General features: G+C 40.2%; 1 protein-coding gene across 9 annotated transcripts in view; it reads left to right on the top strand.

The window, feature by feature from the left end:
- Positions 1 to 26411, top strand: part of Dgki (diacylglycerol kinase iota) — a 453496-nt gene that overhangs the window by 308686 nt on the left and 118399 nt on the right. For all 9 annotated transcript variants that reach the window (XM_021638217.2, XM_021638216.2, XM_060380194.1 and 6 more), the window contains one exon: positions 17322 to 17422. In XM_021638217.2, the coding sequence (XP_021493892.2) occupies positions 17322 to 17422 (101 nt within the window). The remainder of the gene's footprint in view (positions 1 to 17321; positions 17423 to 26411) is intronic.

Below are 26411 nucleotides of genomic sequence, written 5' to 3'. Positions count from 1 at the left end.
GCATTACACAGCTCTCTACAGTTCCCACTTTTTGTTTTAGACGCATCAGGCAAGAGTAGAAGTCTGATCTCTGATATTAGAAATAAATTGGGACTTTGTACTGATGTTCATTTAGGTGTCATCCACCCAAAGAGCATCAGACCCGTCTGATACCTTTTTCTCAGAGGTGGGACCTGGGGTATCAACCCGCATGCAATCAGACATGCTCTTCTCTGGGTCGAAAGCGGCTGACCCTGAGTGCAGTGCTCAGCCTCCCATCCTGAGCGTAACATTTTAGCTTTTTATGGTAGCCTCTCCCTCTTGAGAGATGGGATTACAATGGAGTACCGCCTGATAGAGTATATTTGATGCTTGGAGGGAACCCAAGTCTATTAAGCAAGTATTCTATAAACTTAGCTATGTCTATAGCCCTTTGGTTACTTTTTAGTTGACTGCTTGTTTTCTGCATATTGAATTTACTTTGGTGCTTATTTTGAATCCCAGGCCTTTCAAATATTCTCTCTGTGTATGCCTCTTGTGTTTTCAGTCTTATAATACTCCTTTGCACAACAAAATTCCCTGTACAGAAAAGGTTTTAGTGATCAGTTATTTTTAAGACAGTATTTTTATTTATTCTTTGAAAATTTCATACATGTATTCAATGTATCTTGATCATACCAACCACTCACTCCTCTCCTTCCCCTCTCAGCTCCCCCAGCAATCTCGCTCTCAACTACATGTACCACTACCTTTTCTCCCTTCTTTCCTTCCTTTCCTTTTCCCTCTTTCTCCCTTCTTCCTCCCTCCCTCCCTTCTTCCTTCCCTTCCTTTTTTCCTTCCTTCCTTCAATCCTTTTTTTCTTCATTCCTTTCTTCTTTTCCCTTTATCTTTTTTTCTGTGTAGGCCATGAGTCTAATTAGTGTTGTCCATACATGCATGGATGTAGGACCATGCACTGGGATATGAGCAACCTTATAGTAACCATACCCCAAAGAAAAAATATTCTCTCTCCACCAGTAACCGTTAATTGCCAATAACTCCTTAGCAAGGAGTAGGACCTCAGGAACCCCTCTACCATCTATGCTGAAATTTTAAATGGTGCAATCTTGTACAGGTCTTGTGCAGGTAATCACAGCGACTGTGAGTTCATTTGTGTGTACAATAGCTATGTACTCTCCACAGACAGAATTTTTTTTTTCAGTATTCCACCCTGTCCTTTGGCTCTTATATCCTTTCTACCTCTTCTTCTGTGGTCTTCCTTGAGCCTTGGATGGGGTGCAGGGAGTTAATACAGATGTACCATCTACTGCTTGCTTGTGTCTTAAAATGTCTTAATGGTATTTTGACTGGAATTATAATGAATCTGTAGGCCAATATAGAAATTATTAGGGCTTTGTTTTGTTTTTTCTTTGTTTGTTTTGCTATACTGAGCCTTGTAATGAATGCTTTTTTTTAAATTTTGTCTATCATTATAGTATTTTTAAACATACAGATTTGTGCATGTTTTAATGGATTTGTACTTAGTTACCTCATTTTCATACCTATTTTTAATGATATTTTTGGACATTTTAAAAGTGATATTTTTAATTTCTCATGATAGTCTATAAAAATAACATGGATTCATATGCACTTAGATCCTTAGATCCTGTTTAAGAACTTTTTTTAGTTTGAAATTGGTAGCATCTTCCATTCTATCAATCGGAATAGCTTGGCTTATTTTATTCCAATCTGTATGCCTGTATTTCTTTTACATTGTTTTATCAGCTAGGGTTTCTAGTATGATGCTGAGTAAAAGTGATCCCTCGCTTTGCTGTTGATTTTAGGAAGCCATTCTTTTTCACTGCTAGGGTAATTGTTAGCAATCCATTATTCATTTATTTTGTGTGTGGGTTCTTGCTTGCACCACATGCATTTCTGGTACAAGCTGAGACCAGAAGGGGGTTCCTATCCCCTGAAATTGGAATTACAGATGTTTGTGTCAGTTCTAGGACTCTAACCCAGATCCTCTGGAAAGCAACCAGTGCTCTGAACTGCTGAGCTATTGCTCCATGCTCAGCTGTGAAGTTCTTTTTTTGAAGGGTTATTTATCAAGATTTTTTTTTTTTTTCAAAAGATTCAATGGCATTTGTTTGTTAGAATTTGCCAGTGAGTGAAACCATTTGGGCATCAGGATTTTTCTTCCAACTTTTACATTATAGATCATGGGAGCTGGTGGGAGAGTCTACAGTTAGGAACATATGGTGCTCTTCCAGATGACCTGGGTTCACAACTGCCTGTGACTCCAATTCCAGAGGACCTGACAGACTCCTTTTGCTTCCCTGGGCACAAGGCATGCCCCTGGTATGTGTACATGCATGCAGGCAAATAGTTGTACACAGAAAATAAAAGTAATAAATAACCCTTTGAGAATTACTTGAAATTATGGTAAAATCTCTAAGACTATTTGGGTTATTTATCTTTACGTTGATAAATTTTTTATAGTTGTTTGGTATTCCTTTATATTGGCAATTACTATGTATGGAATTGTGAAAAAATTTATCTCTTTTCTTTCTGTGGAGTTTGTAGTAATAGTTGTCTTTTATTCATGATGTTTGTAATTCAATGTACCTTTTGATGTTTTTGGCAGAGTCTTGGCAGAGTTCTGTTTTATTCCCACCCCCACAAATTGTCTCTTGGTTACATTGGCTTTCCTGATTGTTTTTCTGTTTGAAATGTAGCTGAACTTTGCCCTTTGTTACTTCCTCCCTTCTGCTCATGTTTGGTTCATTTTGTTTCACCTTGTTCTGGTTCCCTTATGGAATTTAAGTATTTTTCTTTATTTGTTATATTTTTGTCATTTTTTCCATTTAGCAATTGACATGATAGAGTTCAAGCCACAGTTTCTGAGTATCCTCAGGGTTGTAGCTGCAATGGTTACCTTATTTTCAAATGTTTCTTGGTGTCTTTCCATGTGTTCAACATGTCCATACCAGGTCATCGGTATAGGACACGGGCAAGGTCTGTCCTTTGGCATTCACATAGATGCAGCCTAAAGAGAGACCTTGCGTGCAGGGCAAAAAGCTTTATGAGGCTGCTTTTTAACTCCTTCGTCTTGCAAATCATTCCTCTTTTAGTCCTTCAACCAGAAAATCCAAGCTTCAGTTACTTACCAACTATGTGTGTCTCCTGCAATGGTGTTTGTGCCTGGTACTGTGACAGAAAGGGAAGAAGCAATGAAGGTTGGTGCACACCCTTTGGGCATGGAAGTTCCTGAGATCAGATAGGAAGTCCTGTGTTTGATGTTAGTGATCTTAGCTACCTCAAGGCCTTTCTCATGGTGACTACCAGTGCAGTGAAATGGTTCAAATCTGAAGTGAAAGTGGATGAAGGGAAAAAATTAAAAAGATTTTTTTTTTCTTCAGTGTGTCACTGATCTGAGGTGTCCCTTTCTTAAACTCAAGCCAGAGATCAGGCTTTCTCCCGGCACTCTCCCTGCCTCCAGCTAGCATCCACTCTCAGTTTGTATGCTGCTTGAGTCCAGTTATAGAGTGCGGGAAGGAGGCAGTGAGGTGTCACCAGCAGGAGTTGGCATTCTGGCCTTCCCCAATTTGTTGCTGGTTTTCACATTCTAAAGGTCCCTTATGGCTGTTTTATTGCTTTATTTAGTTATGGTGTAGAGCCTTCCTTCCATACAATCACCTGGGTCCACCATATCCAGTTCACAGGTCCATTGTCTCGTGTCTTTCCTTATTACCCAGTTCAGCTACTGAGCCCATGCCACAGCCCATGGCAGCAGAGCATCTCTGTGGCCACCAGGACATCCTAACTGCCACTGACATAAATGTAATACACCATCCAAAATTATATTTAGGCCAAAGTTATAATTTAGACAAAAATGGGACCTGCCTGATGCTAACTGTGTAGATTTGTTTGCTGCCTCAGGGAAAGCAGAATTAGGCACAGGCCCAGAAGGACAATGTAACTTGTCATATTTGACCACAGGCTGAATATGATTCAGCTTTGCAAAATTGATTTTGATGAATGAAGGCTTCTTGGTAAAGGAGAAAAGTAAATTGATTTTCTTTGCAAAAGTAAAGATTTTGACAGAGAGAAGGGAGATATTGTCAGCATGCCATTTTTATGGTTCTGTTTTGGGTTGGATTTAAGAATTTCATAGCTGAAAACCTGCATATGCAGAACTGAGAACCTTCAATCTTTATGACTGAAGTAAACAGTCTCTGTGTGGTTTAATGTCTGCATGCCTCTGAAGGGGGAAGTAAACTGGTCTTTGCAACTCATTAGAAAAATCTGTAACTGTCTTCTTCAGCTGACCACGTCAAAGCTTTCCCAACATTTTGTTAACCCTGTGTAGTATACTATTAGATAGCATCTGCCTGTCTTGTTCATGTAATCCTGATCCTCTAATTATTAACTAGACTTGTAATTCGAAGATATACATTCTGCAGAACACTTTTCCTTTTTCTCATAAACTCTTTTACTTCAATAACAGTACCAGAAAGAAAGCAAATACCATTAAAAGATAACTACATGTATGTCTCTGTAATCTATGTGACTTGCCTCTAATGCAGAAAGGTGGTCCCTCATACGTGGTTTGGTTCCACAGATCAAGCTCTTGATGGAAAATGCATAAACTTTAATGAGAGCTTTGGGGTGAGTGGCACTTACAGGCCAGCTGAGCCTTCTAGAAAGAAAAGTCTGAGACAGAAAAATGTCCATATTCAGATCTGTGAATTTTAAAATTTATATCCTATTTTCTGGCTCCAAAAAACAGTTTGGAGGATACTAAAAGTTCTAGGCACCCCAAACATGTTTAGGTTATTTGTTCCCAACTGTTACTCTTATTATAACCTTGTACAATTACCTCTGACCAGTAGGATTGTGGATACTTTTCCTTATGATTTTAGTGAGCCTATGTTACTTCTACAGAAGTAAAAAGAGCCAAGAGGTTTGTAAAAAGAGCCAAGAGGTTTCTGTTTTAAAAGATCAAGTGAGAATCGCTCTGTTTATAGAACTGAAAGCAACTAGACTCCAGAGTCAGATAGTGAGACAGGTTAGTTTCACATTTTCAGGAAAGCAAATCTATTTGCTCTCTAAGCCTCTAACCCGAAGAATTTGCCACGCTTTGCCCATTCCCAACTTTTCCTTCTCAAGTTTCCTGATACTTTCACATTTTGTGTGTTATGTGACTAATCATTTCATTCTCCTGTCCAAAGTTTCTTGATTATTCATCACAGCAGCACACAGTCATCCTTTCTTGTTTTCACTCTTCCTTGATAGTTCACATGACAGATACTAAATGAAAAATTATAAGGGAAAAACACATAAGAATCACTCTGAATTTCTCTCGTGCTGCTTCTGAACCACTGCCCAAGCTGAAACTCAAATAACAGTCTTCTTTGGTCTTTATATTATGAAGGTTTCCCCTTGAAAGCTTCTTCCCTCTGTGTCAAAATCATCCCTTTCAAGGTGTCATGACAGGAGGACAGGGTCAGCAAAGAGCACAGGTCTCCTTCTTAACTTGACACTGCTTTCCCCACTGACAACATGCTTCTGATTTAAGCACATGGATACCCCTGCCTTTGTCTGTACAACACAGGCCATGGATTAATCATTCTTTTCCATTTTGTGTTTAAGACAATTTTTAAAATACAGTTGATCCTTGGGATTTTCATCAGCCCTGAAGATCTGTTATGGTAAATCCAAGGCATAACTCTAAATCTCATTAAAATTTGCCCCAAGGGGAGATGTCAACAAGACTGGTCATGAGATTGCAGGATCATTTTGGTTCTGGGTATTGAGCAGGAGGCTAGGCTCTGTACTGCCTTGGGAAGCTTAGCTAAGGCCTTACCAAGCTGTGTGCAAGAACTCATATGGGTGTTTACACCTGCTCAGAGAAGTGGTATATACTTACATTGTGTTAATATATTATATTGTGACCAGCTTAGTGCGCTAATAACTGCATTGGTTAACAATCATTATTACGCTTCTTTCATTGATGAGAAGACTGAGAACAAATGGTAGGAAGCTTGCTGTAAATCAATAAAGTTAGGACTTAAACACAGGCCTACCTGCTTTGAGGATAGTACTAAAGGCTGTCTTCTATAGTACTTAAGATAAACTCTATCATCAATACAAACTCTAGTTATTACTTAGTATGTGTATGTATGAGTTAAATATATTAATCAAATTGTACCACATATGCTTTTAAAGTAAAAACAGATGTGTGTTATTAAGAATTCAGTTTCACACATCTTAGATGTTTGACTTTTTTTTTTTGAAGGTGAAGATTTCAAGTAATTATTATAAGGAAAGATTTAGCAATATACCCATGCTTCTAGATGCCGTAAGGGTCAGCATCAGGCTTTCCAGGAAGGGTCGTGCATACTTCTTCCTGTAGTGAGGCTCATACATAAGGCTCACAGGGAAGAATCATGCTTCCATATCCAGTGAGGGTTGGCTTCTATGTGCTCCTATTGCAGAGGTCAGTCACAGGGCTTAGCATCCGGTACACTTATGTAAAGGCCCAATGCATTAAGGATTTCCTGGAGGCTGAAAATTATATCATACTGCTTTTAACATTTATATTTACAGTTGAATTATTCATGTCTTCGTAGGTGGATGAACAGGCTTAGGACTCAGCACTTTTTATATAGTAAATGTTCACTTCAAGAGTAAGGTGAATATTTGGGGCTGGTTTTGCTGGCTTGGGTTGTAGGGCATACAGGGCCATTGTTAAAGCCATCTTTGGGATAAGAGAGAGTTCTTGGAAAGGTTTTGGAATCATACTTGAGCTAACTATATTTACTATGCAGGGGGAAAAAGTGAGAGTAATTTATGTACTTTGTTAGCAAATGTTTTTCATTTTTTTTGCATTCTTTACTTATTTTGAGGGTTATTGTGCACATGTGCACCCGCCCCAGTCTAAGGCGTTGAGGAAACTGATATTTTCTTTCGCAGCATGAGCTCGAGGAACAGGGCCAAAGTGGTCAGGCTTGGCAGCAAGTGCCCTTACCCTCCTCTGAACCATCCTGTGGCCCTAACAAACACAAATTTTAACTATTTAGCTAATAATGTACAAGAGCTTGGATTTGATTCTCCTGCACTGTATAAAAAAACAAGGAAAATAAACATAAAACTCTGACCTTACAAGAAAGAAAGATTCAGTAAGCACGAAGTCATGGTTTCCGTTTTTCTGTATAGCTTGTCTTCTGTCAAAAGAAGTGGAAATTGGGGTCTGAATAGCCACAACAAGGATGTGTTAAGTTGGCAGGGATTTGGGATTCATCTTGAAATTTAGGAAAGTGAAATATTTTGTCACTATGTGTATATGGTTTGTGTCTGTATGTCACTGTAAATATACATATTTGTCAATTCTTGACTGTGGGATTAAACCAAACAAGCAGGCCTCACTGCATTTGGGTTGACGGCTGTATGAATTTGCTTGGGCTTTCTTAACAAAACACTAAGACTGAGCAGCCAAAGCCGAATTATGTTTTCTCATAGTTCAGGAGGCTGAGCACCTAGTCAAGGTGAGGCCAGGGTTGGCTTCTGAACCATGTCTAGACTTGGAAATGGTGTTTCCTCCATGTGCTTTCATAGGGTTTTCTACACATTCTACTAGAGTCCTTCTTCCAATAAAGAAAATGATCTGATGTGCTGGCTTCCAAAATGATGATTTTATTTTTACTAAATTTCATTGTAAAATACCAATTCTCTGCATATTCAAAGTCATATTCTGAGAGACTATGGATGGCTTTATGTATCAGTTGGGCGTGTGAGGCCACAACTTGGCTTTTAGCAGCATTATACTAAGTACACTGGACTTAGATTTTAGCTTTTTTTCTCTCTCTATTTCTCCCACTGTGTGTGTGTCACTAGCAGGTTGAAGACTGAGCCTTATGTCCAGTACTTTCGCTCATCTTTTAATTCCTGAAAATAATTTTTATTAAAAGGTATAAAGGGAATGAAGGAAATTGCCCTTTTATGTAAGCAGATTTTCAGAAATCATTACATGGGTTCAAAGTGAGGTTGTTGGCATTTCTCCAAATTCATTTTCTATATAAATATATATAAATAGTGGCTGAACAAGAGGCACTTTAAATTTACTTTAAATCTGAACGCCTAGGACATTGCTGTAATAAAACAACCATGTAATGGCTTCAGACTGTAAATAGAAAGGGAAGGTTTCTTTCTGATCATCTCCATGAACAAGAGATTTATTTACAAATGGATTCTCCACCCAGAAATAAAAGGTCTTTAGGATGTTACAACTGTATTTAGTGCATTTAAAAACAAAAGAGATATGTTTCACCCTTTGTTACAAGACTGTAATAGTACCTGATGTCTTCTGACACAGATAACAACAACAACATATCAATAACAGTTTGTTTTGAGTGGTTCAAAAATCTGTATTTTTTGAGTTTTATTACTGACGTGGTAATGAACTGCAAGGTATATTTCATTTGTGAGAGAGCTTGAGTTTAATTAGACCAATTCAATTGAGTTTTCCTGGTCTTTCATAAAACCCTGAACACTTGCATGAAATGAAAAGAAAGTATTTTATAAAAGGCATAAGGAGAAAATAATGGTTGGCACATCTGAACTGAACATTCAAGACTTTGACAAACAATTGTCAACCTAGAATAAAGAAATAAATCAAAACAAGGAAGAAAAAGCATTACTTCCCAATTAGTCAAGATAGAGTAAATTTCTACAAGTTTATTTGATAGCTAGATTATTTTTAAGGTTTATAAATCACTTTATAACATATTTTGTGGGTCAGTGAAGTGGCCCACTGGCTAAAGGCACTCCTTGCCATGGATCCTGACGACCTGAGTTCAATCCCTAGAACCCATATAAGGTAGAAAGGGAAAACAAATTGCTCAAAATTGTTCTCTAAATTCCGCACATGTGCTGTGGCACACATGCCCAAACATACACCATGAGTACAAACACAATAATAAATAAATAAACAAATAAATGAATTCTCAGCATACATAGAATATTTATGTATATTGTTAAGACATGTAAGAAAAATGTTTCTTATGAAATTTTTAAATTAATGTTGACAGTTTTATTAGTTACTTTTATCATTGCTTTGCCCAAATACCTGACAGGATGTAGCTTAACAGAGGATGTATTAGTCTCACGTGGTGGTGACTGTCAAAATGTAGCTGGATGCGTGTGATGGTGTTTGCTCACATCTGTGCCACTGAAAACAAGGAGCAGGCCAGTGGTCACCTGGCATGCTCCTTGTCCACCTGTTTTAAGACTTGGCCCTGGCCTATGAGGTGGTGCCATCCACTTCAGGGTGGATCTTACCTTCTCAATCCTGTCTGGAATCACCTTCACAGACACACCCGAGGCTGTGTGTCTCCTAGGTTATTCTGAACCCAGTCTCACAGTGAAGATTAGTCATCATATCTGGCCAGTGCTGACTTCTTGTTTTCTTCATCTAGTATAAAACAAGCCTGCTTCCTGGGAAAGCAAGTCTAATGCAGTGTTTTTGATGTCTCATTTCAATAGGACCATGCACACACATTCCAGTCTTTTCTGACCCACCTGGCTTACAGAATAGATCTATGAATCACTTTTTATTTTTATTAATTACAGTTTATTCACTTTAAATCCCTCCTGTAGCTCCCTCCCTCCTCCCCTGCCAGTCCCTATCCTCCCTCTCCCTTCTCCACCCATGCCCCTCCCTCAGTCCACTGATGAGGTCCTCCTCCCCTTACCTCTGATCCTAGCCTATCAGGTCTCATCAGGAGTGGCTGCATTGCCTTCCTCTGTGGCCTGGTAAGGCCGCTCCCCCCTCAGGGGGAGGAGATCAAAAAGCAGGCCAATCAGTTCCTGTCAGAGACAGTCCCTGTCCCCATTACTATGGAACCCACTTGGACACAACTATAGCAATATTCTCAAGGCAGGGTAACTTTATGAAGAAAGGAAGGCTTATTTGTTTGTTTGTTATTCTTAGCTCACAGCTTTAGAGGCTAACTGTTGAAGCAGCATGGCACGGGGTTCAGAGAGTACTCACCTTGACTACATCACTTCAGGCGGATGGAGTGGCAGTTTGCGTGTGTGAGAGTGAATGAGAGATCACTTACCCAGACAGAAGGGCTAAGGAGTCTGGAGTGAGTCCATGATCCCTTCCAAAGCCAATGCCCTAAACTGACCTCTACTCCTTTCATGGACACAGTGTGATCCTTGGGAGAAACAACACATTGCAGTAGTTGTATTGACTTTTGCTTTGTTATTGATTTATGTTTCTTGGCTGTTGCTTTTATTGCTTTGATATACTATTTTTAGATATAAACAAACAAACCTTAATTATTTTTTTTTCCCAATTTTTTTTTCTTGTATATGAAAAAGTGTTACAACAGAAAGATGGCAATTTGTTTGGCCTGATTTTCTGGATACATTCATTTAAATCACACTATTCAATTCAGCCAAAGGCTTTCAGAGGTTGGAAGAGAAACATACATGCCTATATAAACTTAATCCCAGCACTCTTCCTGTCACATGTGAAAGGCCACACATTTTCTTCTGTGAGATGACACTTTTAAAACTACACAAATCAAAGCACCTCCCCCATACTCCTCTCCAACAAAGGAAATGCAATTTGTCAGTTGTGAATATGATTTAACAGGATAATGAAACAGTCTGGGATTATAAACCTGAGTGAAGCATTTCAGACAGCAAATAATTGTGAGATCTTTGTTTGCTAAATAGACGTTGAATCCTGGCAGAGAAAATGTCTGTCTTTCTGAGCACAGGAAAGCTACAGTCATCCTGAGGGCTTATGAGTCACATTATTCCATTATGGCTCATTGGCTCCATCCCAAGAACTCCTTATTCCCATGGTTCTCCCTCCAGTCAGAACAACAAAAGAACACTCGCTGCTGTTGCATGCTCCACTCCGAAAAGCCCCCCAACCCAGCATTTTATGCTAGAATTGTAAGACACTTTTTTTTTTTTTTTTTTTTAGTAACCAAGAACACTCCATTCCATGGATTTGCTTCTTAAGGTGAAAATGACTTTGGCCTGATAAGTTGGAAGCAAAAGGGACTTAATTCTGCGTTTGCTTCAGTTCCAACCGTTATGTTTTTGTTTTTTTTTTTTTTTAAACTATCATTATTACAAAACTTTGATTTTAATTTTGTTAGTGTATACTCATTGTATATGGTATTTTGTGTGATGTGCCTTGATCATACAAATATGGAATGTATTTTCAACCACTCCTCAGCTATTTGAATCTGCAGAACCCTGTTATAGAAAATGCATGTTTTTGTTTTTGTTTTTTTCTACATGGAAATCCCACCTGTCCTCATTCCTGAAGTGTTTGCTTCTTCATCACCTCCCTTCATAGCATTTCCTCAGTGTTCATGCTCCTCTAACATGGGACATTTTATGGCTATGTAATTAGAGACATTTTTCCTCAAAGGCTGTCATCTTTAATTGCCAGCTTAGCAAATAGCAGGGCCAAGAGACTCCACATGAGAATTAAATTTGTAGATGGTATCTGACCCAAGGTATAGCTTCTTCTCCATTAGTATGATAGCTATTAACATGCTGAAAGCTTCCTGTATTTTGTGAGAGGTGGAAGGAAAGCTGCAGGTGGGTGGCCTGCCGGCTCTCAAAGTGCTCATGATTTAACAGGTGTGAGGAAGCAACATCCTCTTGTCCTGATCGTGTTTCCACTTCAAACAATGTGCAATGGGGGTTTTTAGCTACAGGGAGCTCCTCTAGGTTTGGGATGGTGGCAGTATTTCGGTCTGTGGGAAGTTTAGTGGAAGTTCAGAAAAACACGGATATTAGAAAGATGTTTAGAAAAGAAGGAAGGTCACATGAGAGAAAGGACAACTTCCCGGAAGCTTAGGTCAGAAGTCGGAAGACAGCTTTCAAAGGAAGTGCAAGCTTCCATTTTAGGGAGCAGAGCCAACCATTGTGAGAAACGCTGCTAAAATGTGAGTTAGGGTGAGAGCTGAGGGTGGACTCAAATTGCAGAAATGGCAGAGAAGGGGGAAGTAGAGACAAGACATGGACTTGTGGAGGGGAATTCTAGTTTGGCAGCCAGCTGTTCTGTAGCCTCAAAAGTAAATGTAAATGTGGTTTGGTGTGGTGCAGATGCTTTTTTCATAGAATCCAGGGTTGACCCCACCCACAATGGGCTGGGTCCTCCCACACCAATCACTAATTAAGAAAATGCTCCACAGGCTTGCAGCCCAATCTGATGGAGGCATTTTCTTAAGTGAGATCCTCTCCTCTTAGATGATGTCAGCTTGTGCCAGGTTGGCATCCCATATGGGTGTAGCACACCCCCTTACAAAAGAAAGGACAAGCTGGGAAGGATTCTGCAGTAACGTGTGTCTGGTAGTAGGAGCATGTGACAACTCACCATCAGTGTAATCTCATTACTATTAATGAGATTCAAAAGCTTCTGCACAATTTTACAGTCCTGAGGCATTGTTCACTTCTCTGGGCAGAAGCTAACTGAAGATTCATACATGAATTGGCAGGTATCCGAATTCCATTTCAAATCTCTGCTAAGAATCCTTGATTCAATTTGGTATTATTGTAGAGGCCTTCTTGGATGTGTCTGTATTTAGGTTATTTTCAATGTCTGTTAAAAAAAATATCCAAAGGAAACTTTCAGCAATTTCTAGAAAATCCTGAAGGAAGCTATTGGTTGTAATTGTGTTTAAATAAAGCCCCACTTGACAGCTGGTGGTCGATGACGTCGCTGGGTTACTACAGTTTAACTGAATATCATGTGTCCTGATGTGGACTGTTTGCCTTTTTTGGTAAGGAGTTCTAGCTCTCAATTCTCTGTCATCTATGTGGATCCCACTAGAGATGCAGGGAAAGGTGAGGAGAGTATAACCTTGCATGGGCTCACCTCCTCATCTAGAGCTCAGATAGAACACAGACATGCAGAGCCATGTCACACTTCTTTCTCGGGTTTGCAAAGACAAGCCCACTGGAAGGCAGCAATTGGAAACTCCAGTGCCAACCTGTGTGGAAACCTTATGGCCATGGGTGCTCCAGCAGGACTCAAAACTGGAACATGGGCGAGGTGGTACTCTGGGTGATGGAATTGCAAGGAGGAAGTGACTCGTTCTTGCTATTCACAGTAATAATTAACATTTTTAATTACAGACCCATCATAACATAAGACTAGTTGAATGACTTCTATTAAAGTTTAGAGAACCAGGCAAAACTGTGCAGAAAAAGCCTGTCTCAAAAACATACAAACAAACAAAGATTAGTTAGAAACACACTGTATTGTACCTAGACTGTGTGTAAGCAGAACTTCAGATTTGCAGGACTTGAAATAATTTAGGGGATGTTTTTTAATTAAATCTAGCCTGAAGGTAGAAAGAGACAGGGTTGTGATGGTTTTCTGTGTTAGTAAAGAAATCCAATCTTCTCTGGTTCTGCATAAAAATCAATGCACCTGTATAATGAGTTTTTCAAAGGGATGAACCTTGCAATAAGCCATCTGAGAAATGTTAAAGTAAAACAGGAGATTCACAAGGTGTAACATATAGAATATTATATAACCTCAAGGGTCTTGTCTGCAACATGAATTAATATTTGCATATTTAGCACCTTTGAGTAAATTTTTACAAGCATCCACTGCCTTTAGTTGTATTCTTAGTCAAAAGACTTCATAGATTCATAGCCCTGAATTTTCTCTCCCTCTCCATGTCAACAGATTTTGATCATGCTAAGGTTTGCTGTCTGATAATCAGAGCTCCAGAGTGGCTTCAGATTTCATGTCATATAAATACAAAAGGACTGGGGAGGTAGCTCAGTAGTGGAACATCGCCTAGCATGCATGAAACCCCGAGTTCAATTCATAGCAACACAGACAGACAGACAGACACATGGGGGGGGCTGCCAGCAGCATCTATGAATAAACAGGAAGTAGTAAGACCCAGGTACAGTTGAATGACACTGAATACTCAAGGGGTTGTTGTAATGGATGATGGTCTTTTCCCCTCCAACCTTAGAAAGCAACAGCTGTGTGCTGTATGGCTAAGAGGTAGTTTATACTGTGACTCTTGAGTCTGTGTACGATCGCAGAAGACATTAGTAAGAATGGAGTAGGTTGAAATCCCCACTTCAATAGGAAGGGCAGTTCACAGATTTCTGGCTCTCTTCTAGGAGATTTGAGTGTCCTCTGGAAGTCAGGTTTAGAACTCTTGATACGATGCCTAAGTAAGTATATGTTGCCTGTAGTTGTTGGCGTGGAGGCATAGTTCTTTGTTCTCAAGTTAGGACTCTCTTCTATGCTCTACTAACTTCTTTGGCAAAGTACAATTTTAGAAAACTAATGGCAGAGCTATTCCCCAGCCTCCAGGGAATAGCTCTGTTGTCCTCCACCTCCAGCCAGGCAGTATTGGAACACTAATATAATGTGACATGGGGATAAAATTGAATTGCTTAGCTTTCACTTTACTTCAATGCACATTTTGTTCCCTATGTTTTATCTGTCCAGTTCCTTGCCATCAGCTGGCTTTTTGAAATACCAAGTGGGGGAAGATTCATGAGTGTGGAATGTTATGACACCATCCAAGAGAGACAGCTCCCTTAAGACCTTCATTAGAAATGTCTAGGGAGGTTCCAATATCAGTTCTAAATTTCTGAGTGTCTGGCAGTAGCAGATGATATTGTTGGGCAGAATCTTGTTTAGGAGAGGAACGATCAGGGCAATTATGATAATGATATTAGCTATACCTATTTGACACTTAGAATGTGCCAGTCACTTTCCCAAGGTACAGCATGTGCACTGATTATTTTTCTCATATTTTCCCCATGAGATTGATCCTGTTGTCATCATCTCACTGATGAAGAAACTAAATCACAGGTGAACTAGGAAGTGGAAGTACTTTGCTTCAGATCCAGTCGGTCTGCCTCAGAGCCTAGCTTCTTTCAACAATTGGCTGTGTTGACCCCTGTCCCACACCTACTGCGTGTATGAGGGTCAAGAATGAGTGAAAGAGAATTTCCGTTATTTAGTTCATGGTGTGATGCCTTGAAATTTATTAATGGGCTTCAGTTAAGTCAACGTTTTTATTTAAGATTTTAAATAAGCATTTAATATGAAGCAAAACAGGATACCTTAGCTAGAAGGCTTGGTTTCAGAAAGCTCCTATTGGTGTGTGTTGTAAGTAGTCGTAAAAAGGTGGGAGCTAAAAGCAAAAGGAGGGAGATGGGTAAGAGAATTCAATGCTGGTTAGTGACAGTCTTATTGTCCTGGAGAAGAAATGAGATAACTTCACTTGGGATCTAGAAAACTCTTTTCAAATACTAGGTACTATTGTATGATCATAGTGGACCTCATGGAAATTTGGAGCTTAGTTTTCTCAGAGGCAGCATTATATTGGGTAGAATCAGAGGGCAAAAAATGTGAAGTTGAGAGGTAAAACTTGCCAGATAGGGAATAGACTCTGAGAGGCTGAGATGGACGTTACATGTTGAAATAGAAGAAAGGACTGGCCAACAGTTCTCTGAAGTATGTCTACATTTGGCAACTGCTTCCCTAATGAGGTCTCTAGTCTTGTTGACTCTAGAGCTCAGTGGCATTTGGTCTACCATTATCCATAGAATGTTTACACAGAAGTCACTCAACCTCATACTCCTGCCTGTCATCACAGAGTGGGCAGGCATTTTACAAACATAGACTTCTAAGTCCCACAATTTACATGCAGAAATTTAGGTCATTTATAGTTTTCTGTGATTTTTACAATTGTACTTAAAGTATGTGGTAGCCAGACTTCCCTTTGAATCAATATAGATCTATGCATCCATTCATAATATCTGTCCCATATTTCCTAGCTTGTGTCACAGTTCACTTAACCCCCCTGTAAATTGTTTATTGATAAATAAAACAGTCTTGGCACCTGGTAGAGATCACCTGACCTGGATAAATTGTATTATGATTTTGCTATCTTCTACATGGACTGTTGGTATTTATCTGAAGTCTCACGGTCTTGGCTCCATATTAAGATCAGAATGATGAGTGTGGAGAATATATCTCTGCCTCTACCTCTGCCCTAGAGAGCTACATGACCTTAAAATAGCTTTATATTTTGAAATCAGTTTATCTGTTGGTGAAGTGATGCTTGCAGGCATGTGATACTAATGTCTGGTCTACTGGCTTGTAGCTATTCCAACAAACTAGATATCTATCTTCTCATCATCACTAACATACTCATACCAGGTTTATTCCCTGTGCTTCTACCACAACCAGCATCACACCAGCAGATTAGGCACTCAACAGTCCTACTTTGAGTGATGGACCAGCCAGCATCACATCTGTCTCCAGGTTGCTCAGGAGTAGCCATCTGTAGTTTTGTATTGGCTCTGTTTTAATATAGGGAGCCTCATATATGTTAACGTATTGCCCTCATTAGAATTTGAATACTTACAGACTTTTAAATACTTTAAATCTCTCTCTCCCTTTCTTTCATTGTCTATGTTTATTATTATTTACTATTTTAAAAAGAAAGTTCTTTCAACCAATGAAACTAAAGAATGCTCACAGACCAAAAGAAATATATTGATCCACAGTGGAGATGATAAAAATTGTTTGTTTGTTTGTTTGTTTGTCATTCAATTCAGGCCTAGGATCAACCACTTGAAAGATGTGACTTAAGACAAATTTACGGAATTAAGCAGGTGAACAAGATGTTTCAGAGACTTTGGTGCTTTCTGTTTAATTAATATACATCCTGGTCAGTTTGAATGAGTTCTTTCAGCACGAGTTGTTTGCTTCATTTCAAAGCACCTCGCAGGCAGCTTCAATTATAGCATGCCTTAAGTAGCTGGTGTTTTCAAAGACTCCTCAATAGGATGGGAAATCTTAACCTTAGTCCTATGTACTGTAGGTGCCTAGTTTGTATTTTTAAATACATTTTAAAAATATGTTTCTTTTGAGGCAAAGCCATCATTAACTAGTTTTGACTATTATAGAAACAGTTACTAGTATTTTGTAGCTCCAACATATTTCTCATTATTCTTTATTACTTGTGTCTAATTTTTACACAACAAAACATATGGTCTTATTTGAGTTTTGACAAATTAACAGCAAATATTATATGTGGATGTTCTCCAGAGCCTTTTTCCTGTTCCTATGTTCTGACCTAAATTTCAGTTACACTGGGTTTCTAGAAGAAGACTTTTCAGATAATTTTTGTCCCAGTAAACAGGAAGTAGTTCTGGTTTGTAAACCTTTCCTTTTAACCCACAGGAGATCCTATTGCCCCTAAGCTCTCCAGAACACAGACTCCCAGTTCTGTTCTCTCACTGTATCTGACCACTTGGTTCTTGTCTTTCAGTCCCCAGTCTGTCCCTGATCGCCTGAGGATCCGCGTAAACAAAATCAGTTTACAAGACTATGAAGGACTCCACTATGACAAAGAGAAACTCCGGGAAGCTTGTAAGTTGAGGGGCATGGGCTGAGTCTCTTTGGTTTCAATTCTTTCTGGGTTTTTGATGAGTAGATTCATTAGTGCCCCTGTTAGTGAGGAATGAAATGGGGAAGTGCAAGGAATACGGGAGCTCTTGGTGATGGTATATGGCCCAAAGAAAATGGGAACTTCGGTCTCTACAGGACCTTCTGCAGAGGTTTTTTTAGCTTTGTTGGTCTCTTTATGGGGCTCCTGTCCCCTCCGTGTCCTTTTATTCCCACCCCCTTCTTCGATAAGACTCCCTGTGTTATACCCAGTTCAAGAGCCCCCAAAAGATCTCCAGGAATCTACTCCGTTGCAAAACACATGAAGGTCTTTTTATTGTTAATTACAAGCTGCAGCTTGGGCCTACACAGCCCCACCGCCAAAGCGGTGGGAGCTGAGCGCGCCACCCCCAGGTTAGTTGGGTGATATATAGATTCTGGTCCATCCCAGCATGCCCAAGGCAGGGGCAATTCCTGCCTGCCAAGCATCTATTGGTCAAGATGCTACATTTTGAATCTTTTGGCTATAGGAAGGTTCCCAGACCATTAATGACCAGGTGTCCCTCCCTAGGGGGAGGGTCCAGTTTCCTAGCAACTGTATCTCTAGTGGGTGGGGAAAGAACACAGTGAGGTAGCTCTCCCCTCGGGGAATTTACTAACTGCTATACTGGGCCTACTCTACATAGTCTTACTCTACATAGTCTTAACGATCGCTGCTTATCTTTTGGTCTCTCACCTGCTCTCTGCCCAATATTTGGCTGAGTCTCTGCATCTGCTTCAATCCCCTGTTGGGTGAGCCTTTCAGAGAACATCTATAGTAGGCTCTCATCCTGCTCCCTCTCTTCCGCCGCTTCTGGTGTCTATCCTGCTTGCCATTCTGAATGAGATTTAAGCATCCTCCCTAGGGTCCTCCTTGTTGTTTAGCTTCTTTAGGTCTGTAGCTTTTAGTATGGCTATCCTAAATTATATGGCTATTATCTGCTTATAAGTGAGTGTATATCATGTGTGTCTTTCTGTTTCTGGATTACCTCACTCAAAATGATCTTTTCTAGTTCCATCTTTTTGCCTGCAAATTTCATGGAGAGGACCTAGACCCCCTGCTCAGTTGTAGCCAATTGGCAGCTCAGTCTCCATATGGGTTCCTGAGTAAGGGGAACAGGGGCTGCCTCTGTCATGAACTCAATTGCCTGCTCACTTGCCCCTGGTGATGTTGCCTTGCCAGGCCACAGAGGAAGAGGATCCAGGCAGTCCTGATGAGACTTGATAATCTGTGGACAGATGACAGAGGGGGGAACTCCCTCAGTGGACTAGGGGAAGGAGATGGGGGGAAGAAGACAGGAGAGGGAGGGTAGGACTGGGAATGGTTGAGGAAGAGGCCTTCAATTGGGATATATAATGAATGAATTCTAAAAAAAATTTAAAAAGATTTGTTTGATTTATTATTCATACAGAAAAAAGAAAGAAAATGGGAACAGTGAAGGAAAGCAATGCAGCTAGACATTCTGACATGTGTGCTCATAATTTAGGCACCACTCTAGTCTCACTCAGCTTTATTTAAAATGACAAACGTAGATGGTTGACAGAAATACGCAGAAATTTTTGAATGACCACCAATCTCCTCTTTAAGCTTGCCTTATTAAATGCTGCTGGCATGCTCTGGATCATCAGCAGAGATATCTGAGAAGGTGTACCAGTCCCTTCAGCTCCAATAGGTCCTGTAGGACCTCACACTTAGGACCATGATCCTGGAATGCTGAGACGATAGGTTGATTCATTGATTATGTTATAAGGGAGGAATGTTTCTGAAGTTGTGATTAGAGTCAACCTCTGAATTACCTGTCAGTGTTTATCTTCCTTGTATATCCTTGAATGCACAGCTAATTGTTAATTTATGCTGTTAAAAAGTTCTTACCAGACATTGCTTATATTCTGATCACTCTTTTAGATCAGTTTCTTCACCATGATTGATGTAGACTTTTTGGGTGAAACAGATAATAGGAAATTGCTCTCATGGGTGCTGCAAATGTTACTGTTCTGGGTTCCGTTTTGTGAGCACCAACTGTCAGATGCAATAAAATGTAGTAAGGAAGACTCAAGAAAACAGACATGAGTATCACTGGAAAGAAGGGACTTAATAGAACCAAAGCTTCGGCAAGCCCGGTATTAATTGACCTGCTGTGGACCTGACTGGAATTATTAAAGAGTCCACTAGTTTAAAATGGGGAAAAAGGTGTTGGGGAGGGAGGGCAGCAAAGCATTCCTGGGAGGGTGACTCCCAAATTCTGCTTACTTTGTCACTGAGCTAGCATGAACTTCATCAAATTAAAATCCTGTATCCAAGGAGCATCTTTCAGTTGGGCTCTGGGTCCTGGGATCTGCAGATGGCAGTGAGCAAGGGTCCTTTCTTCAGCAGGTTGTTCACTGGGCCCTCTGGTAAGTTCTGTGGGGTTTTTACTTTCTCACCTCTCTCATCTGCTGACTGCTTCAGCCAGCATCCTCTTCCACAGACACCAGCACCTTTAGTTTCTTTTCAGCTTCCTGCTCTGTCCCTCACTCTCTTTTTCTTTGGCAGGAAAGTGTGAACCAAAGGACAGAAGTAATTCTCCATTTCCACACTTTTTTTTGTTACAAATCCATTTTGAATTATGTTTTCTAATATAAATGAGGATCTAAGTGGCAGATTAGTAGAAAATTCAATGTCCCCTACTGACAGACGAACATGCACATGTCTGAGGAGCTATAGCTACAGCCGAACGGAATTGACTTTCTGAAGCTGAGTAGCTTCAGAGCAGTGTTCCTATAGCTTCCAGTTACTAAGAACAATAAAGGGTAACGCAGCTCAGTGCTTACAGCTCACTGTTCACTCTGGAGAACCTAACTGGAACTAGGGTACATCTGAAGTTTTGGCTGACAGTCGTTTTGAGGCTTATCTGTATCTGTTTTAATTTCTCTGTGCTGCTATCTCTCCATTGTTGCTGAAGGTAACTGTGATTTGAATTTTTCCAGGAAGATGACATTTCCTGGCAAGTGCTTCTTGATCCATCCTATCTTAAATGATAAAACTACCGTCCAAGCAAACTTTTTAATTTGGGAACAGTAACTTGGCATAAGCATAGGGCAGATAAATTCAGCAGAAGCTTTGGAAGCCAGGAGAATGAATAAACTGTTAAAGGGGAACATAAAAGAATTACAGTAAAGATCTGAGGTTTTTCTTTTTTTAAAAGCAATTGGAAGTAAAAGTTGCTAAGTCAGTCAGTCTATTTTTAATACGTGGTGGCGATGCTTATAAGCTGTGGACACACAGGGAAGCTCAGCTTTTGAGGTTAAGTACTTACTGGCCCTTGCTCTTTTGCCTGGGTCTACCTTGCAACTGACTGTAGGTCTAGAGAATGGCCGACAGAGCACAAGCTGGATATGAGTGAAAGCTTCTAGATCTTATGATGTGCATCCCAAAACACACATCATCTCAGAAGCATTAATCTAACAAAGTTCCCGAAACACATCTAGATAAAAGGTCCGTGAAATGTACTCTGCCAGGCATTCTGGAAAAACAAAGGAACTGAATCTACCTGAGGACATTCATATATCGGTAACAAAGTCTCAGCTTGAGCAATGGTATGTAATACTGTGTTTAAAATACTAGTTCCCTTTCTTGATGACACAACCAAGTGATTTATCCAGGCAACCTGGGCTACTAACCACTGTGCTATAATAGATTCTTGCACACATGTCTGGATGGTTGTCCATATGAGATGACAAGCTTGGATGTTTGTTGTCTAACAAAGTCGTGCTCTCAGCTGCAACTCACAGCCCCCTGGTCATCCAGAGTGGCAATCCTTTTAATGTTTTGCTATTTCAACAGACAGAAATACACCTTCACTGCTTCAGACACTTTCTATCTCCCTTCCATGAAGCTCCATCTTTCCTGTAGGCCTATCTCTGCTGTACCAGCAGGGGTACAGATGCTCTACAGTAACACCCCCACCCAGCACTTGTTGATAAATTTAATTATTACTTAAAAGTCTTATGGTCTCTTCACTATCACCAATTAAATGAAGTATTCAAATGAGTCATTAATAAAGTGCAGATGTAATTATACGGTCTGTGAAAGGATAAGCAGCTTTTGACACTGTTGCAGTTCTAGCTACAACAGAGACTTAACTGGACATATAGTTCAGTGTACAGAGTAATTTGAGTGAGGTCAAAGTTAACCTGTATCCCACAAAGGCTGACACACTTTCTTTTGATACTAGCTAACTATACACTTTTTAATTCAGTAAACTAATACAGCCTTTATTCGTCATTTACTCTACAAAAACCATTGGGGAAATTGAAACAAACTTTCTGGGGAGTACAGACTCCTGACTCAGGGGTCCTCATGTTGTAGGGGAGTGGCCACTTCTTCATGTTGACAAGCATGTTACAGAAATTGATAGGTAAAAGGGATAGAAGACCCAAGCTTGTAAGGAAGGACTGGACTCAAAGGTCAACCAGAATACTTGGGGGGTGTATGTGCATGTGCGCATGTGCAAGCACGCATGCACCCCTCCCCCCCCACTCTTTCAGAGGATAGGATACAGGCATGATTTTAAGGAAAGCCAAGTGAAGGAGGAGACGTAGGAGATGCTGGGTGTCAAGACTGAGTCGCTGGCTTTCCAGCTGGGACACAGTAGGATGGGGTGAGGACTGCTTGTCTCCTTGGGTGTTGTCAGGTGCAGGTGCCTGCAACAGCGACTGATATTCAGATTCCACATCAAGAAGACATTGTTCATGTAAGTCCATGTAGTGTGGTGAATAACAGTCTGAGTAAAGTGAGTTTTCAAGCGACTACAGAGGGGCCTGCTGGTACTAGAATCAAAACCACTGTTTAAGAAGAATTTATAGGTATGAGTCGGGAGGCCCAACAAGAGGTTTAGAGTTAATTTTGAATTAAATTTATTAAGAAGGGATGAGGTAATAGAAAAGTTAAAAACAAAACAGGGCCCCTGAAGGCTATAGTTTTTATTTTAAAGTAAGTTAGGAGAGACAGTGGAAAAGACGTCAGAGAGTAAAGGTGTTTTAGCAGAGCTGTTATGGGTGTCCCATGGAGCAGTTTAGCGTTCCCATCACAACAGTGTTACGTCATGTGCAGGGTGTAGTAGAAGACTGTCCACTAAAAAGGCCAAGCTAACTCAATAAGTTTGGCTTCGAACCTGTGACATTCTAACTCTCCAAAGTCCTTGACATTGGTTAGGGTTCTAGCAATACACATGCAGCTTCATTTTGCAACTTTAGATTATAGGTAGTTTCCCACTGACCAAGCACTACAATCTGGGCATGTGGTAAGTATTGTCTCGTGACCAATATGGCTAGTAGCTTATCCGAGACTCAGATAAGGATGAGTCTGAGATTTCAGGTAGGCAGGTCTTCAAGAGAGACAGAAATGATTACCTGAGCCATGAAGGAATAAACTCAGGGATCTTGAATTGCTATTATTATTTACAAGAGTTTTTATTTGGGTACAAATAAAGATAGGAGAGTGATAACATTTGTTGCATATTAAATGCACTATTAAGAAGTGTTTATCTGCATCATTTCAGGATAATGGATGCTCTGTGGATGCCTATAATGTATTATACATGCTTTCTCAGTATATTGGTTAAGACTAATGATATCAGGACCACACTCTAATTAGAGCATTTAGGCATCTGCACTAATGGAATTTTCTTGCTAAGTGAGTTAGGGGAGAATGCCATAAATATTTGGGTTTGAATCTCATTTGCAACCTTGGCAAAGTAATTTAATTTTTCTAATGATCAAATTTCTCATCCCTAATATGAGAATATAATTGAAGCCTCACAGAGTGCAGGGGGTTAAATGTAATCTCCTATATAGAGCCTGGTGCCGAACCTGTTACCATGCTGTGCAAATCTGCAAATGTGGGCATGGTGCAGTGAGGCTGCTACTGTTAGACAGCTTCACTGCCAGTCATCATATTACCCATGAGTCAGCAGGTCCACGAACCAGTCTGGGGATAGAATGACCTCAGGCAGACCATACAGCCCTCTACCCTCCAACTCACTTTTTCACCTTGAAGAACAGACTGGAAGACACTGATACAGTCATCTTAGACAGTTTGGTTTCAGGACCCCTTGCCTTCCTTACTAAAACCCATAGAGAAAATGCTTTGGCTCCCCTAGTAACTGGACTTGTATTTGCATACGGTTGGGGCATCTCTTTCCCCTATGCTTTAGATCATTTGTCCATTTGGCACTAAATACAGGACAAACACTATATAGATAATTACTATTGTGAGTTTTAAACAGAGTAACACTAAGTAAAACATCTATACAAGTCCATATTTCAAAAGGTCAATATGGGGAATTAAATGATGTGAGCTTTTTTTCTGTTTCAGCAGATTGTTTAGCTACTGTGGCTTAGACATATTTTGATAGTTTAATTCTCAGAATAGGAGCCTCAGATATAGGCTGTTGTGTCATGACAAGGAAGGGGAAGGATGCATAAGTGTATTCACTCAAGTTGCTTGAATTACATCTACCTGCAGAACAGTATGCTGGGATAAGGTGCTTAGGCTCCTGAAGCATGTAAGCGCAATGCTCATGTGTGATTATCTGACCAGAGAGTTACAGTTTCTCTTCCACTGCTCTGAGTTCAGTCTCCTAGGTGCATCCTCTGATATCCCTCTCTGAAGTTTTAAATTTCATTCCCTTACTTCAGTTTTCATTTGCCGTTTACAGTGACAGGCTTGCTTGTAGATCTTTCACAGTACTTACCCTCCTACCTGCTTCTGTCCTTCATCCCCCTGCTCCCACTCTGTTCCCTCTCATCCCTGGTACTCAGCCTCTGCTCACATTCATAAGATATGTGCTCTGTTGTCCTTCCTACTGCCTTATTCCTCAAAGCCTCTTTACCCCTTCACATACCCCCTTGATAGTTTCATGTCCTTTGTTCACATTTTCACATAAATATGCACACATAAAAAATAGTGGTTAGCATCTTCATATAAGAGGAAACATGCAGTGTTTGTTTTCTTGAGCCTTGGTTACTTTATCAATTCAATATTTTCCAGATCTATAAATCCTCTTGCCAACTTTATGAATTTTTAATTCCAGAATGGTGGTCCTAAAGTTGCAAAATCACCACAGGCAGTGCCAACTTCACATACCACAATACATTTCCCAAAGACTGGTGTTTCATTGTAATTAACTAACCTCTTAGAACTAGCCCTGCTCAATCTACAGTATCACTTCTCCTGAATCTGGCATGTCTACCCTGTGTCCTCTAGACTGTTACAGTTTCTTAGACCTAATCCCAAAGATTTCAATGAGACTGGCTTGAAGTCTGGCAGAATAACCTCTAATCCGGCTTCCTGTGTTGTTTTACTCAGTTTCATTAGAGTTATGAGAGACAGAAAGACAAAATGTAAGTGCCTTTCTTGGCCCATTATCTTTTCTTCTTTTTGGAAGGGGGGTCGTGTGAGGGTCTCTGGTGGTCAGCCTAGACTTCTCCAGGTAGGCATACTCGGAGGTGGCATGTCTGGGTCATATGGAAGTTATAGTTCAATTTGCTGAAGTATTTCCATATTTCAATAATTTATGTTCTTACTAACAATTTTGAAGTGCTGGCCCATCATTTAAGATGCATCTGATAACTATGTGGCATCACTGATGATAGTATCCACAGCTTGATTCAAGTTAATTTTCATTGCTTAACTTTGTGAGCAAATGGCTGAGGAAACATCTTAGGCTAGAAGGACTGTTCTATTCATGGGTTCAGACGGTCAGTCTGTGGTGGGCTGGCCCTCTACCCTTATCCTTGTGCTGAGGCAGCATGTTATATCAAAGAGAGGGAGCTGGGTCACAGCCTCTCATTTCATGGAAGCCAGAGATGGGAAGGGTCCAGAGGCCTTTCATAGGCATCCCAGGAAGACTTCTTCAACCACAGCTATTCGCTGTGAATACCTTGGATGACTAATCCCTACAGGGACAGAGCCTCATGATGCAATTACCTGCTATAGCACTGCCAGCTGGGGGTCAAGCCTCAGCACAGTGACTTTTGTGGTGAGGGGCTTCATATCTGAACCATAGTATTTGATTTGGTGGCATTTGGCACCACTACTATTGTTTTTCGTTAATTTTCACTGTTTTTTTGAAAATAAAATTTTTCTCCCATAATAAATCCTGATTACAGTTTCTGCTCTCTCTACTCCTTCAAGTTCCTGCCATCTCCCTTCCCATCTAGGTTGTCTCCCTTTCTCTCTCAATAGAAAACAAACAGGCTTCTAAGGAATAATAGTAAGATACAATATGATAAATGAAAGATTAACACCCCAGAATTGAACAAAACAAATAGAAGGAAAAGAGCCTAAAAGAAGGCATAAGAAATAGAGACACATTTGCATGCTCAGGAACCCCATGAATAAACACTAAACTGGATGCCATCACATACATGTAAGGAACCCAGTGCAGACTATGCAGGTGCTTGGCATGCTGCCCCAGTCTCTCCGTTCATCTGAGCTTTCATCGTGTTGATTAAGAGGGCCTTGTTTTCTTGGTGTCCTCTATCAACTCTGGCTCCTACAGTCTTTCTGCTGTCTCTTTCACAGGGTTCCCTGAGCCCTGAGGGTATAGATTTGGTGGAGACATCACATTTAGAGCTGAGTGTTCCAAGGTTTCTTACTTTGTGAGTAATGTCTGGCTGTGGATCTTTGTATTTGTTCCCATCTGCTGCAGAAGGAGGCTTCTCTGTTGTTGGCTGAGCAAGGCACTGATCTATGAGTAGAGCAGAATGCCATTAGTCATTTTCTTGCCAATTTTATTTATTTGTTTGTTTTATGTTAGAGTAGTAGGATTTAGTTTTACCTTAAGTCTCGGAGATATCTAGTCTCAGGTTCTTGATTACTCAAACAGTATTGGGTATGGGTTCCATTTCATGACGTAGGTCTTAAGTCAAATCAGATATAAGTCACTAAGTG

The sequence above is a fragment of the Meriones unguiculatus genome, chromosome 3, assembly GCF_030254825.1.
Source record: "Meriones unguiculatus strain TT.TT164.6M chromosome 3, Bangor_MerUng_6.1, whole genome shotgun sequence".
Classification (NCBI taxonomy): Eukaryota; Metazoa; Chordata; class Mammalia; order Rodentia; family Muridae; genus Meriones; species Meriones unguiculatus.
Note: the sequence above shows the minus strand (reverse complement) of the source record. Positions and strands in the feature narration are given on the sequence as shown.